This window comes from Corticium candelabrum, chromosome 13 (assembly GCF_963422355.1).
Source record: "Corticium candelabrum chromosome 13, ooCorCand1.1, whole genome shotgun sequence".
NCBI lineage: Eukaryota > Metazoa > Porifera > Homoscleromorpha > Homosclerophorida > Plakinidae > Corticium > Corticium candelabrum.
This window is the reverse complement of record NC_085097.1, coordinates 2700001-2715816: the sequence shown is the minus strand read 5'-3', so window position 1 is coordinate 2715816 and position 15816 is coordinate 2700001. Positions and strand designations below refer to the sequence as shown.

Sequence of the window (15816 nt, the reverse complement as noted above, 5' to 3'; positions counted from 1 at the left end):
AGACGTCAGTCGATATGCTCTAATACGGGAAATTAATTAAATTATATTTTAATTTATTACATTCTTTTAATAAATTTTATTGTTTTTGTCAAGCAGTCGAACTATATAGCACACGGAGATTATACAGATCGGATCATCCACACTTTTAGTTAATTAATTAATACTACAGTAGTTGAAATATTTAATATTGATTAGTACTGTAATATACTATCTGAAATTCTATTGTACAAGCTGGTTTCTCGCACCTCTCACGTGCTTGAGCGTTAATCCATTAGGATGCAAACATACACGAGACAGCAATACATTAATTAGCGAGCACGTGTAGTGACGCGTGTCAAGCTTGTCTAACACCAGCACGTGAGGAAGCAGTAGACGAAGGGTTGGGCTGAGTAGTCGATAGCCTACTCTAGTAGTTTGTACGGTCAGTGGCAACCAAAACTCTAGAGTTTCTGAGTAGTTTAGCTAAGTGTCATTCACACGTGACAATCTAACGCACGCTAATAAATTCAAACAGGCCTAAAGGCTTCCAGCGTTGTTGTTTGTCGATGATCGTCAAGGTTTCAGTTGTTTCTCTACGAGTACATCGAGCATGCCGAGCGTACGAGCGTTGCTAGTAACTGTGCTGCTATCGGCATGGCTTCTAACTCTCAAAGCTATCGGATTGCTCCAATATCTGCTCGGAACGAGATTCTTTACGTTGGACGCCGACTCTCTGGTGGACGAAATGCAGAAAAAATACGGTACGACAATATCTCTTGCCCAAAATCCCGTCTGGATGAATGGTCTACGTCTAGCGACGTCGAGAGCTAACGAGGAATGCTCACAACATCAACTGTACGGAAAATGGAGGCGAAAGACGTTCATACTCGGAAGCATTCTCGAGCCGCTGCTACTGACAGAGGCGGCTGTTGCGAGACACCCGGACATTCTAGACGTTCCCGTATGTCGACCAATATTTATTACCGGTACGGGTCGAAACGGATCAACATTGTTACACAGTCTTATGTGTAACTATGGAAACGTCAAGTATTTGAAAATGGATGAGTGTCATCATCCTATTCCTTACAATAAAGCTACAGAGTTTGATATCAAGTGGTACCGGGAACGACAGAGTTGGTGGTCGGACATTCTGTTTGCTGGTGAAGAGCTGATGCTCGATCTACGTTTGTACAGTCATCCTTTATCATCCTCGAGTCCAGAAGAATGTTTACTACTGCTGACGAAGTATCTGTTTTGGATGCCATTTTTGTCATTCGGTGGACCATACAAAGCGATCAGTTGGAGTTTATCTCGACCAACGTTTGCTCTCGAGGCATACCGACTGTTTAAACGCGACTTGCAGGTATTCCTTTACTACGCTCGCCAACTAAATGGAATCAGTGTGGTGAATACTCGGTACGTCCTCAAGTGTCCATACCATATGCCATTTCACGATGTGATCAGACAAGTGTTTCCTGATGCTGTGATAATACGACTACATAGGGATCCGGTTGAGGTGGTGCCCTCCTATAGCTCGATGGTGCAAGGACTGATAAGGACAGGATATCCAATGAAGAACAACAGCCAAAAGAAGATCGGTGAAGACGTTATGAAGTGGGTCGACATGTGCTGCAAACAGATGGTTGACGAGGGAAGAGACAACGGCATGATTGACGTCCGATATGACGATTTGATGGAAGACCCGATTGGTGTCTGTGCTCATATTGCTGACACGGTCGGACTAGAACACACTAGCGACGTTGAAGGAAAGCTGTCTGCATATCTGGAAAGGAATCCCAAGCACAAATATGGCATTCACAGCTACAGTCCAGCTCAATATGGACTAGACTCGATCGAGATTCGTAAGAATCTTGCAACTTATTGTGAAATGTTTAATGTCTAATATCCATTTATACTGTTAGTCATGAACATGCTTTGAGAATGTTGTTTTTATTTGTTATGGATGACGGGCCATGTTGTCCAAATGCTAACAATTTAGTTTCAGACCTACTGGACCTGAGATACTGTTTCTAGTCAAAGTGCATGTTGGCGACAGTTTTGGGCTCCTGGTCAACTGCAGCTGTTACTGCACTATCCTCACGACAAGCGGCCGGCTAGGAGTACATGTACTGTAACCTTAGGGTTCTGTACTCCTGAATAAAAGTGGTTGCCCACTGAATTACCGTTATTCTGCAAATAGTGTCCCATGCTCAAAATAGTGCCCCGTGCTCAAATTGTGCCCCATAATCAAATTTAATAATGCCCCATGCTCTAGTAGTCCACTGGGGTAGTATTCAACCTAGTTATATGCATGCGCCTATCAATGTGTGAGGTTGGGATGAAATGAACACCCAGATAGAACCGCTAAGTGATGAAGAAGATTCAACATATGCGACAGACCATGAATACAACTCAAGTGATAGCGACAATAGCCAGGAGGCAACTGTAACATTAGATTAGGTAGATTGTTTGTGTAGTTTGCTGGTATATGCAAACAAACAATGCAACAGTCTCTATACTTGCAAAATAATAATGCCCCATGCTTGATTTGTGCTCCATACTCAAATAATGCCTCATGTTTTTTAGACCTACAAAAAAATGGTACCCCATTGGGCACTATTGCAGGAAAGGGTATTGGTTGAAGTGGCAAAATCGTCATTTCTGTTGAAAACATGTACTGCATCCTGGTTTCGTGTAGGTAGTGACTTTTAGCAACTATTTCCTCCTCTGCTTCACTTTAGTTTGCAGAGTGAACAGGACACATGCATGTGCAAAGTAACTACCATATTTGCTGTAATTCAGGTAACTATTACCATATTTCCGCAAATAGTGTCGCATGGGGTACTATTTTTCGTAGCTCTAATGCTTGGGGCACAATTCGAGCATGGGGCAACCATCACACTACACAAACAAACTACCTAATCTATCTTATAGTTACACCTACTGGCTACTTTTGCTATCACTTGAGTCGTATTCCTGGTCTGTTGCATACCTTGAATCTTCAAGGTCACTCAGTGGTTCTATCTAGATGTTCATTTCGTCACAACCGTACACACAATTAATTGATAGACGTGCATGCATACAACTGGGTTTGAATACTACCCCAGTGGGGCACTAATCGACCATGGGGTATTATTATTTCATATAGGCTCACCATGGGGCACTATTTGCAAAAATATGGTAATTTCTTAGCCAGTGACCAATCATTATTAGACAGTATGCATTGTAGCCTTCAACAGCATTAGTGAAACAACAGATTCGAAAATGCAAAACATAACTTAATTTCATGTACTGTACATGTCTGATGCCCATTTGGTAGATGTAGATATGTCAAATAACAGATAAACTGTAGTACATGTATTTGTTTTCTGTACTAAAAAATGTATCATATGGCCTTGTCACGTACAATAAGAACCTGACTGAGGCAATTGGTCCTATTCAACACCAACACCAACAATCTCATTCCTACAATAAATTCAATACTTCTTCGTATAATAATCACATTTTGTACAGAATGAACGCTATACATTAAAAGTCTCACAATACTTGGCCAAATTTCTACGAATCTCGGTTGAGTTCAATCCAAATTGATCCACATTATAAACGTGAATTCCATATTTGTGCTTTGGATTATCTTCCAAGTGAGCAATCAGTCTCTTTTCAACATCACTATTGTGCTCTAACCCGACAGCGGCAGCAATTCGAGAACACATTCCGATGGGATCTTTCATTAGGTCTGCATATCGGACATCTATCATGCCACTGTCTGTACCCTCGCTGACCATCCGATTGCAACACATCTCAACCCACTTCATAACGTCTCTACCTATCGTTGCACGGCTGTTATTCTTACTGGGATACGAATCTAATATCCTCGTCATCATTGAGCTGTAAGACGGCACCACCTCTACAGGATCCCTATGAAGTCGTATTATCACAGCATCGGAAAACACTTGTCTAATAACATCGTGAAATGGGGTGTGATAGGGACACTTGAGCACATATCGAGTATTCGACACATCAAATCCTTTCACCAGCTGATCACAATACAGCAGCAATTGTAGGTCTCGTTTAAACAGTTTGTACGCCTCACAAGCAAATGCTGTTTGAGACAAACCCCAACTAGTCCCCACATACGGCCCACCAAATGACAATAACGGCATCCAAAAAAGATACTTGCTCAACAGTAAAATGCATTCCTCGGGATTCGAAGCCGATAGAGGATGACTATACAGTTCCAAGTCAAGAAGTGTCTTTTTGGATGCCGACATGAGGTCTCTCCACCAGCTTTGCCGGTTTTGGTACCATTTTAAATCAAACGCTTTGCTCCTAATGTCAGGAACTGGATTGCAGCACTCCTCCATTGTCAAGTATCTAACATTGCTGTAATAAGACAAGAGATTGTGAAGCAGTGTCGAGCCATTTCGACCGGTCCCTGTAATGAATACGGGTCTTCGTATTACAATCTTCCCAACATCCGGGTACTTAGCAACTGCAGTCTGAATAAGCATGAGGGGTTCAAGGATGCGGCCAACAAGAAGCGACTGCCGCCTCCATTTTCCGTATAATTGGTATTCAAAGCATTCCTCGTTTGTTCTCGCTACTGATTGACGAAATCCGGTCATCCATACGGGGTTCTGTGCGAGTGACAGCTGAGACCCGTACTTGCGTTGCAATTTCTCCACCATCGAGTCTGCGTCCAGCGTAAAGAACCGTGTGCCGAGTAGATATTGAAGCCATCCACATACCTTAAGAGCGAGAATCCAAACAAGTAGCAAGGCTGCCAGTAAGGCAGCTCGTACGCTGGCCATACCAGGTAGGTACGCACTAAGCATGCGCAATAATAGCATACGGCAACGCCTATTACCTCTCTCCCCGGATAGATTTGACCGGTGAGTGTGCGTCAACACAGGGAATTGGATTCCTAGGAATGTACATTTAGTCCAGAGGATGTAAGACGTTTCAGGTGACAACTAAAAGTCTAGAACGTAGCTAATTATCGGCTCACTATACACACATGTTACACATTCTTAATACCTAATTGTTTACGACCTAGCAGCTAGTCTAGACAGTCAGATTGATTACCGCGACGTGTATCTGTATCATACATGCAGTAGTAGCCTCGCCCCAGACGCAGTGTGCTGGCGGAGCATCCGGGGCTGCAGGCCGGACACGTGACGTACGACTCCAACCAAATAAATGTCCCATATGTTTAGTATGGTCGACGTCTGGCTGCATAGGCTATGGCACGCGGACGGTTTGCACTGTATTGCTTCCTCAATACCCGACGCTTGGATATCTGGGCTAATTACTCGCGGCCTGGATATTTGAGGTAAAGGTATAGTAGTCGTCTGACTAACGACCGTGCGACCGTAGGACCGTATTTATACTCGATTAGCGTAGATGCAAATGAAGCTATTTCGAACAATAGACGAACGCGATGTCATCATAAGGCTGCCTCTATGTTTGGCAGCTGTGGTAAGCCAATTCAGCCATCAGGCGTCTGTTCTGTACATAACGTTTATTCCTTTGCTTTACGAGTTTAGCACATAAAAACAACGCCCGCTTATAGTCTACATTTGCACGTGCATGTTTTCCCACCAACAACCAGGCATCTAGAAAACGAAGGTGCTGATTCAGGCGCCATGCATGCGGTACTGTAGATGTACTTGACTTGTTAAATTTTTCTAGTTCCACAGTGTTTCTGCATACTGATTCTGCAGTCTGACAGCTTGAATTTTTGGTCTGCGTGGCTGAGCGGTCGCGGTGTTGCTGCAAAAATTACTAGTGTCGTCTTCAACAGATAATTGGCGTTCTACGGGAATTTGCAAAGGGATACGTGCATTTTACATGACAGCGCGTCTGTTTGTTGGACGGTGCGACTGACCTGTAAGTACGCTAGTGCGTCTTTATATACTTATTTTTGTTACGGTATCCAAGTTAGAGCAGAGAGAGACGCCTAATCTACAAATGCACGTGCATGTTTTGCCACATTAATGTTTCATTTTAGCTCTTGCTGCTCTGAGGTCATCTTATTACAACAACTTGTGCCTATTTAGCTGTGGACCTAAACGATTGTGGTTAGAAGTGATAGCTAGCCTCGTCCCCAGACTCACGTGAGCTTGGCAGTGTCCTGCTCCCGTATGACACTTTCAGCCTTCCCTGAGTCTGGACTCACCGCTCCTACTTTCACACACTTACTTCACCAAGTATCACCCCATGTCATAGTCTTGGCACCCACATGACTAAATAGTACCTACGTCAAAACTCAATTACCTTATATCTATCTAATGTGTGACCCAGCAGATTGTGTATCACGCCCAAGCTTCAGAACAGCGCATAGTGACTCTTCACGGTGAGTGATTTACCACGTTCACGCTATCCAAATCTCAAGACGACTTCAGGATGTGGAAAGGTAAGTGTATTCCTAGCTCCTACTCGCGTACACTGGCGAGCCTGCCAAGTCTAGTTACAGCGATCCGGACTCCACGTGTAGTTCACTCGTTGTTTGTGCGGACGAAGATGTCTTTTCCCCCTAGAATGGCCCTGGAGACTTCAAGTTTACTCTCCCGAAAGTCATCATAATTGAAAACACGGAGAGCGGACTGCAATTCCACGTCAATGTGTCTGTTGCTGCCATTACGCGCCCTACTGGCCATAAGAGTCTGTGCACTAGCAAGGGCCGTGCAGATAGCGGATGTGCGACGAAACAACGAGTAAACTACACGCGCAGTCTGGATCGCTGTAACTAGACTTGGCAGGCTCGCCAGTCTACACGAGTAGGACAATAACTTAGCTAGAAATATACTCACCTTTCCACATGCTGAAGTCGTCTTGAGATTTGGATAGCGTGAACATGATGAATCACTCACGGTGGAGAGTCACCATGCCCTGGTTGGAAGCTTGGGCGTGATAGTACACAATCTGCTGGGTACCACATTAGATAGATATAAGCTAATTGAGTTTTGACGTAGGTCAGACTCACGGGAGGCTGAAAGTGTTATACGGGAACCGGACAATGCTAGGCTCAAGTGAGTCTGGGGACGCGGCTAGTGATAGCTGTGTAAATACAGTAGGCGTAACCAGCACGTGAGGAAATTTTTAATGGTGTTAAACTCATGAGCGTCTGTGCCTCCTGATCGTCAGCTGCCTTACATACACTGTACCCGTGTCGTAGCATGTGGCGGACATGTACACCAGCGAAGGGTTTAGCACTGTAATGCTTCTCGGTTTATTAATTAATAAAGCCTCTCGTAGTCTCGACTCTACACAATCTTGCTCCGCCTTTGCCGTCCCCGGATGGTTGCATAAACGAGTACAAGACGTTGCCGAGAAACTCACAGGTATAGTAGGCGTGTAACCCTAACCCGCTAGCTGTAGTTGCAATGCATGTTGGCAGGGGTTGCAGTCAATCACGTGCCAGTCTTTACAAGAAGACAAAATGAACGCTGCATGCCTGCATTGTGCGTCTAAATAGAATATTACCCGAGGCCCGGATATCCGGGCTATGGGTACAGCCGTCTGGTGACGACCAACCGTCTGTATATCTATACTCAATTTCCTCAGATGCAAATGAAGTTATTTTGACCAATAGATGAAACTGATATTCAACAGAAATTTGGCGCTCCACAAGAATTTGCGAAGGGAAACGTGCCCGCATTGTCCATGACACAGCGTGTCTGTTTGCCGGACGAAGCGACTAACCTGTAAGTACGCAAGTGTGGAGACGAGTTGCATTGCTTTGCACCCTTTGTTTACACACCTGCATTGGAAACCTAACCTAGCTGAAACCAGTGGGTTCGGCTAAATACCTCGGCATGCAAAAATTAGCACTGCATTGCTTCTCTATTAAATTCATGTAGAACCACCCTAACCTAGTGGATGGCAAGTTCCGGAACGAGATAGTCGCAGCTATACAACCGAACCGACGTTTCTAGGGTTAGTATACACACGGCAGACTAACTCCATTTGTGAGAAAGAGGGGGTTTCAACCCTGTTACCCCCTCTGAATCCGGTCCTGCAACGCATGCACAACAATATCGATTTGACCAAACGGTATCGCCAATCTCACGACAGCATCTGAAAATCGTCACAAATTCTAATGTCACTACAGCGTCATTCGGCGACCAAGAAGAGCTACAATTCACGACCATGCACGTCGTGCGCTTACGAGCACGGCAATCCTCGAAACTTTTCGCATGTAGCTCGCGGATACTGGCCTCGGACGACACCATACTTGTAACACTGTTTCTTCTTGAAGAAATAGACGTTCGACTTAGACAAGTAGAGAGCAGCGTCGAGATGAGATGGAAGACCTTCCCAAGTTTCCCAGTTGATGAGGCCCCTTACTGAACGTCTATCGTTTTCGTATGTCCAGAATTCTGTGCCTTTAAAGAAGAATGCTTTACTACTTTTTTCGAAGACAATGGCCGCACCAATGTTGTCTGGAATTCCTGGCCAACCGGATGTAATACTCTTGGGGTAGCCGTCTTCAACTCGATCTTGTTCATCGTCGTATCTGTAATACATTGTTCCTTTAAAAAAGTATGTCTTGCCGTCTGTCCATACTAGAGCGGCGTCGAGGTTGTCAGGCAAACCGGGCCAATATTCGGTGATAGACAATGGATCGCCTCTCGTACACTTGCAGGATTCGTTGTAGTACCAATAACCGCTGCCGCGAAAGATGTAGACGCTGCTGTCTCCCGACCAGCGAACGGCTGCGTCGACCACCGCTTCTGCACAGAAAGAAGACTTTGTTTGTGCATGAATGCCGCTTGTGCTCGTGCAGTGGCGCTAATTGTGCGGCCTTTGGAGAGACAACCTGATGGCGCTTAGGGTCTATATGAGACCTTGCCGATCGTCTATAGCTAAAAGGCTATACTCACTAATACTGGGGAAAGTGGCCTCCTCTGCATGGCGCGCGCGCACACACACACACACACACACACACACACACACACACACACACACACACACACACACACACACACACACACACACACACACACACACACACACACACACACACACACACACAATGATGCAATTAATAATTAGAATCAAAAAATTATTAAATCACAGTTCAAGCCTACAGTAATGGAGTTGGACCAGCAGCATCAATATTAGTAGCAGCATGCACTTAATTTGTATAGAGACGCTATTGATTTGCTCTAGATACATGTATACAGTATTTCTCCGACTAATTGCCCGTAGGTGTGATTACTTTTTACCCGTATAATTTCTACTTTCAAAGCACTCAAGCGATATAACATATTTTTCATATAATTCTCCAGCTTATTACTTTTGTACTGTGAGCTTTTTATCACATGATTAGTCTTGAAGTACTGTGATGGCGTGAATGCTCGAAATGCATCAGAAGATAAAAGTTCACTCTTCAAATAGGAAAGCATGTCAAGAAATGCTTCAGCTAATGCGGATAAAGCTCAAAGACTCGAAGAAACGGCTTACAACGAACACACACATGAACACAATCACACACACACACACACACACACACACACACACACACACACACACACACACACACACACACACACACACACACACACAAACACACACACACACACACAAACACACACACACACACACACACACACACACACACACACACACACACGCACGCACGCACGCACGCACGAGAGAGAGAGAGAGAGAGAGAGAGAGATAACTCGCAATTAATTTTTACAATTGAACTTTGGGGTAACGACTTTCATGCAAATATGGAACAGTGTTCTTAGGTCTCAAACACCTTTTGCTATTGATAATATTTCTATTACAAAAACATCAATTTGTTAATTTCCTAAGAAATTATTTGGAAAGGTATATACAGCATGTCATTGCACATGCAATATGCGTCATGCGCATGTGCATACAAGTTTTAAATGATCGTCCTGGACCTCCTCCTGTAAATTGCCTACGCAATCTGTAACTCCGCCTAAGTTAGGTTGCAAATTGATATTGAATAAATTGTTTCATGCTTTACTATATATGTAATAAGCATTAGCAATGTTGTCCGGACTCTGGTCTAATTTGCTGATGCTGTATGGATACCAGTACCTCTTGATCTTGCTTGCAAATGGGAATTTGTGGTCTAGCTGTCCTCAAGTGTGACTGGCCAAACAGCAGCATGTTGCGACTATGTATACACTTGGGACCAAAATAACGTCCATACTCTAGTATATACGCCCGGAAAACAAGCGTTTCTTTTCTATACACTCAGGGCGCGTCATTACGGGCGAATACGGTAATGAATATACTATATCTTGGGTAAACCCTAATACGACAAAAGGCATACCTGAAGAACAAAAGCCCACATGGCTACCTGCCGCCTTTTTGACGTACGACATTTTGGCTCCAAAGTTCGGACAATCGTTGATAATAAAGCTGTTGATACCGACCACGTGACCAGACTTGTAATCAAAGACGGGCGAGCCAGAAGCGCCTTGAGCCATGTCACACTCGTAGCACCAATACTTGGGAAAGACCCACGATCCGTTGTACTTATCAATCGTGCAAACGCCCTTCACGTCCTCGTCGGACTTAATCGTTATTTTCTTCATGAGTCCGAGAGGATGCTCGACGAGATCGATTTGTTGTCCAAAATGTGGATTCGTGCTGGTCAATGACACACACGGAACAAAGTCAGCCTTTCTAGCTTCTTTCACAGTGAAGATGGACGCATCAAGGTCGAGTGATCCACTCGTCCACACCAGGCGGTCTCCGTGCATTGTCCTTCTTGCTCTCCCTTTGTCTTCCTTGCACGATTTCGAGTCGTAGTGGTCGAGGATCTCCGCCGACTCGACGACCTGCGCGTCTCCGAGGCAGTGGAAGTTGGTCATGAAACGGCCGTCGTCGGAGATCTTGAAGCCCGTGCAGACGTACGTCGTCTTTTTCACGACGAATTGCAGTTGTACGATCGACGAGGCGCGACGGTACGTGTCCGGGTAGTCGAGAATGTAACAGATGGCGTTCTTCCAATCCTTCTTGCCGCACACTCCCGGTATGACTTTCGTGGCATTTAAGTTATCTGTTTTGCAGTCGCCATACTGAACGTATCGGATTACAAAGTAGGATTTCGAGCGACTGCTGAGCATTCGCAGTCTCACGACGATTTTTTCCGCCCATAGTCGGCGAGTGTACACCCTGTCACCGATCGTTCGTGTAAACGTTTGTGTTCTGACCTTGCGTTTATCGCGAATGCCGTAGACGAGAATCTGGTCGTCTTTGTCTAGGTTCACGGACGAGAGATGGACTCTAGCCGATCCGCAGCCTCTTTCCGAAATGTCGAACGTCCACGTTTTCGTGCCGTCTTCTTCGTTTGATGTCAGCCATTCGGAAGAAGAGTCGGTGCTCGAGAGATCGACGACGCTGACGCTTGCTTCTGGATCCGGAAACGGTTCTAAGCATAAGAAATGTATAAGCACCTTGATAATATGTTAGCAGTTTTATCTATAAAAATTGGCTGAATTTGCATTGTATCTCATGAGTTCAAATCGCCCAGGCTCACACCGAAGTGCTGTGTGTTTTTAATACGCGCGCGCGCGCGCGTGTGTGTGTGTTTGTGTGTGTGTGTGTGTGTGTGTGTGTGTGTGTGTGTGTGTGTGTGTGTGTGTGTGTGTGTGTGTGTGTGTGTTTTGTGTGTGTGTGTGTGTGTGTGTGTGTGTGTGTGTGTGTTTGTGTGTGTGTGTGTGTGTGTGTGTGTGTGTGTGTGTGTGTTGGGTGTGTGTGTCTGCGTGCGTGCGTGCGCGCGCGCGCGCGCGCGTGTGTGTACCAGCATGGTATGCAGAACCGTATACGTAGGATTTGTCCCGGAGGAGTTCGCTCAGTATAAGAGTTGACCCATGCATTGAAAGATGCCGCATAACATTAGATAATATATGTTCAGAAATTTAAATTTCATTTACATCAAACCGTTTAAAATAACCAAAAACTGTGTGCTTCGAGCACATGCAAGATTGTGCGTACCCACGGTCACCACTACTCTTAGATGTAATGAGTAAATTCCAAAAACTGCACGGGGCTGTGCTTTGGCATATGTAAAGAAAATATGAAAGTTTTGTTGTCATCATGAGAACCTAATACCTCAATGAGATTGCTGTTGACGTGTTCTATTTTACTACCCGTAGCCGACGAACAGACCTGCTGCGGGAGTTCGCATACAAACCCCTCAAGCCCTTTCTGCGTACGGACGTAGGTAATTTTCGAGGATTGGGGGGCCACACATTACAATCTTGTGTATGCTTCATTGTATGATTCGGAAGAAAATTCTTGGGGTCATGCCCTCCTTGGCCACCACTGTTCCTGCGTCTAGGTGGCGGATCCAGAGGCGTCTCAGCGGTTTCTCCTTTTGTCGACTCTTCATCATGTACACTGCAGTTGAAACATTTTACTCTAAACCTAAACTAAATGTAACTTGTTACTTCTATATACACACTAACTGTATTAAGTAAAGTTCAAAATTTGTTAACTAAAACTACTAATTGCGTCCAGTATCGTTGCTGCACATGGTCTGGCATTTCGAGGCAGCAAACATATTAGCAATGGAACAGTAGATATAATATTTCTCAAGTACTTAATTAAAACTGTTAATTAACGTGCCTGACACCCCCACTTTTTCAATATATAGAAAAACTCCTTTTCAAAATCCTGTAATCCAGTATCCGCCACTTTCTATGCAATAGTATAGTCGCCTAGGTATACAACACTGCTTATCTACGGTTGTATGTGAGAGACAGTACGAAAACTGTCATTTTCATATATTAGTTGAAACTTCATTGAGATCAAATAAATTGGAATCAGGCTGGACCGTTGGTGGTATATATAACCCAAAACTTGCAATTGGGGGCGGCAACCAGACAAAATCAACAGAATAATATCTAGTGATCAACAACGGAGTTGCAGAGTCGCTTCTGACTGATTTGACGTTATTTATACAATGGCAGTAACATGCTATGCTATACCTATCCGTCTAGTAAGTTCTTCAACGTATCTATACGCACAGAGTGAGGCCGTCGGAGTGTACAGTTCAGCGGTCGTTTGAAATCACTCATCAGTCATCTTTCCGAAGTGACTTTATACCGACGCCTAGTTGGTCTGCTAGCAATTTTGTTCTCCCGCCTGGTCAATTACGTGCAATCTATATTGCTTACTAGCAATATCGTCAGACACTCAATAGACCCTGACAATAGACCAAAGTGACGTATGTGAGATAAGAAGGTATAATAGCAAGGTGAAAACTGATTGGTAGTAATTAGTAGATACCGCCCACTCCAACGTGTGAGAATGTGTGCCAACAAAGAGACTCACGAGGCATGACTTGCCGTTCATTACTAGTGACGCTCTGCTAGTAATCCTAAATCGCATAAGTCTTACCTGCAACACGATTTAGCAGTTTGAAGTCGTTCGGTTGCAACAATCCATCGATCAACGAATGCCTGCTGACAAAGGCGAGAGCGATCCAAAGACTCAGCATGGCGGTCTAGAGCAAAGACTAAGAGACTTGGAAATAGGCGTCCGGCTAGATACTTGCAGTTGGTGAAGTACTAAGTCTGCCCCAAGTGGACGCGCGCACACACCTGTTTGCGATAGAAATATATTGCGCAAGCCTCGGAGTCCATTCTTTTATCGTTATTGACATTCACAGTCTGAGACTCCGACGCTAGAGCGAAAATATATACTTATATAGAATTCTACTTTAATCAAACATGTGATTTTATAATTTATATTACTTTTCTTACTGTTTTTTACGGCTGGATTGATTGTTCGATGTCACGTGACTTGCTCATGCATGTGGGGGGAGTAAGACACTAATAGAGAACAGTGATACCCTCGAGTGGTCTTGCTGTCCTGGCGCACGTCATCTAGATCTACAGTCATTGTCAAAGCAACTGCTTCAAATTTTACTTCAAGCATTATCTATAAATGTAGATTGTAGCAAAGATATTTTACGTTTTAACTAACAGAAATATTGTTTGGCTAGATACATGTATCTCCAAGCGTTATTCTAAACACACTCAGTCATGGAGATTTGAGGTCAACATTTATGAAAATTGATATTTCCTGTAAATTAGGTAGACAACCATAGTACAATGTATAGCAACGAGGGGGGCACATACTACTGTAGTATATGTATAGTTACGCACACGTCTCTCTAGATACTGTTGCAGTGTGCGTTGAGTAATAATGAAACAAAGTAATAACTACATGTTTGCTGTTTCACTCAAAACGATTGTTTTAGTTTGTTTTTCACGTATTTGTCAGTCAGGCGGAGGCTTTCTTTGCGATGCCACAACTTGGAACTTGTTTTTCGTGCTCATGAGTTATGCCACATGGTTGGCAGGAATTTCCAGACTCGGAGTCATTTCTGGTGAGTTGACTTTGAGAAGACCTACAGTAACATTTATATAAATATGTAAGTAAGTTACGTGTACAAAACTGCCACTTTACAAATGACAAAATTTTGAGACTGACAAACAATATTCATCTGTGTACTCTGTCTAGTTTGCAAATCCTAATTGTCTTTGTCAATCTCTCTAGTGCGTGTGTGCAAGTGCGCGTGTGTAGACGTTTTTGTGCGTATACGTGTATACGTGTTTGTCTGTCTGTCGGTCTGTTCGTCTTTCAGTGTGTGTGTATGTTCGTATGTCCGTCTCTCAGTCTGTGCGTCTGTGCGTCTGTCCGGTCTTCTGTCTGTCCGTTTATCTGTCGCTTGTCTGTCTGCCTGTCTGTCCGTCTTTCTGTTGTTTGTCTGTGTGTCTATCTGTCTATCGTCGTCTCTCTGTTTGTCTGTTCGTCTGCTCTTCTATCTGTCTGTCTGTCGTCTGTCTGTCTTCTTTCTGTCACTCTGTCTGTCTGTCTGTCACCGTGTCTGACAGTCCGTCTGCTGTGTTTGTTTCCCTCTCTGTATGTATGTCTGTTTGTCTATCCGTCTGCCGTCCGTCTGTCTGTCTATCTGTCTATCTATCTGCTTATCATTTGTCTCTCTGTTTGTCTGTTCGTCTGCTTCTCTGGGTGTCTGTCTCTCTGTCTGTCGTCTGTCTGTCTTTCTTTCTTTCGCTCTGTCTGTCTGTCACCGTGTCTGACAGTCTGTCTGCTGTGTTTGTTTTCCTCTGTGTATGCATGTCTGTTTGTCTATCCGTCTGTCCGTCCGTCTGTCTGTCTATCTGTCTGTCTATCTGTCTGTCTGTCTACGTGCCTGTCTATCGTTTGTCTCTCTGTTTGTCTGTTCATCTGTTCCTCTGTCTGTCTGTCTATCTGTCTGCCGACTGTCTGTCTTTCTTTCTTTCTTTCTTTCGCTCTGTCTGTCTGTCACCGTGTCTGACAGTCCGTCTGCTGTGTTTGTTTCCCTCTGTGTATGCATGTCTGTTTGTCTATCCGTCTGTCCGTCCGTCTGTCTGTCTATCTGTCTGTCTATCTGTCTGTCTATCTGTCTGTCTATCTGTCTACGTGCCTGTCTATCGTTTGTCTCTCCGTTTGTCTGTTCATCTGTTCCTCTGTCTGTCTGTCTATCTGTCTGCCGACTGGCTGTCTTTCTTTCTTTCTTTCGCTCTGTCTGTCTGTCACCGTGTCTAACAGTCTGTCTGCTGTGTTTGTTTCCCTCTGTGTATGCATGTCTGTTTGTCTATCCGTCTATCCGTCCGTCTGTCTGTCTATCTCTCTGTCTATCTGTCCATCGTTTGTCTCTCTGTTTGTCTGTTCGTCTGCTCCTCTGTCTGTCTGTCTATCTGTCTGTCTGTCTGTCACCGTGTCTGACAGTCCGTCTGCTGTGTTTGTTTCCCTCTGTGTATGCATGTCTGTTTATCTATCCGTCTGTCCGTT

At 44.3% G+C, this 15816-nt stretch overlaps 4 protein-coding genes across 4 annotated transcripts in view; 1 reads left to right on the top strand and 3 right to left on the bottom strand.

Annotated features, from left to right (window-relative positions):
• Positions 1-535: 535 nt before the first annotated feature.
• Positions 536-2082, top strand: LOC134188999 (uncharacterized). Its single transcript, XM_062657222.1, has one exon. The coding sequence runs from the start codon at positions 590-592 to the stop codon at positions 1880-1882; it is 1293 nt and encodes a 430-aa protein (XP_062513206.1). The 5' UTR covers positions 536-589; the 3' UTR covers positions 1883-2082.
• Positions 2083-3336: 1254 nt separating this feature from the next.
• Positions 3337-4694, bottom strand: LOC134189074 (uncharacterized). The gene has a single exon (XM_062657303.1). The coding sequence runs from the start codon at positions 4665-4667 to the stop codon at positions 3501-3503; it is 1167 nt and encodes a 388-aa protein (XP_062513287.1). The 5' UTR covers positions 4668-4694; the 3' UTR covers positions 3337-3500.
• A 3176-nt stretch (positions 4695-7870) lies between these two features.
• LOC134189148 (uncharacterized) lies at positions 7871-13575 on the bottom strand. Its single transcript, XM_062657390.1, has 3 exons — positions 13372-13575; positions 10295-11398; positions 7871-8714 (listed from the first exon to the last, which is right to left on the bottom strand). Exons 1-3 carry the CDS (start codon positions 13469-13471, stop codon positions 8146-8148), a joined length of 1773 nt encoding a protein of 590 aa, XP_062513374.1. The 5' UTR covers positions 13472-13575; the 3' UTR covers positions 7871-8145.
• A 458-nt stretch (positions 13576-14033) lies between these two features.
• Positions 14034-15816, bottom strand: part of LOC134189026 (uncharacterized) — a 3827-nt gene continuing 2044 nt past the window's right edge. Inside the window, exon 9 of the mRNA XM_062657259.1 lies at positions 14034-14386. Within this exon, the coding sequence (XP_062513243.1) occupies positions 14260-14386 (127 nt within the window). The 3' untranslated portion in view covers positions 14034-14259. The remainder of the gene's footprint in view (positions 14387-15816) is intronic.

What these genes read in the sequence shown, in the direction of transcription:
- LOC134189148 (XM_062657390.1), bottom strand. Translation starts at nt 13,471, where the DNA reads ATGCTGAGTCTTTGGATCGCTCTCGCCTTTGTCAGCAGGCATTCGTTG. An exon ending in ACTGCTAAATCGTGTTGCAG is followed by an intron (nt 11,399 to 13,371) that starts GTAAGACTTATG and finishes TCTTATGCTTAG; the next exon opens with AACCGTTTCCGGATCCAGAA. An exon ending in TGTGGGCTTTTGTTCTTCAG is followed by an intron (nt 8,715 to 10,294) that starts GTATGCCTTTTG and finishes CTTTCTGTGCAG; the next exon opens with AAGCGGTGGTCGACGCAGCC.
- LOC134189074 (XM_062657303.1), bottom strand. Translation starts at nt 4,667, where the DNA reads ATGGTGGAGAAATTGCAACGCAAGTACGGGTCTCAGCTGTCACTCGCA.
- LOC134188999 (XM_062657222.1), top strand. Translation starts at nt 590, where the DNA reads ATGCCGAGCGTACGAGCGTTGCTAGTAACTGTGCTGCTATCGGCATGG.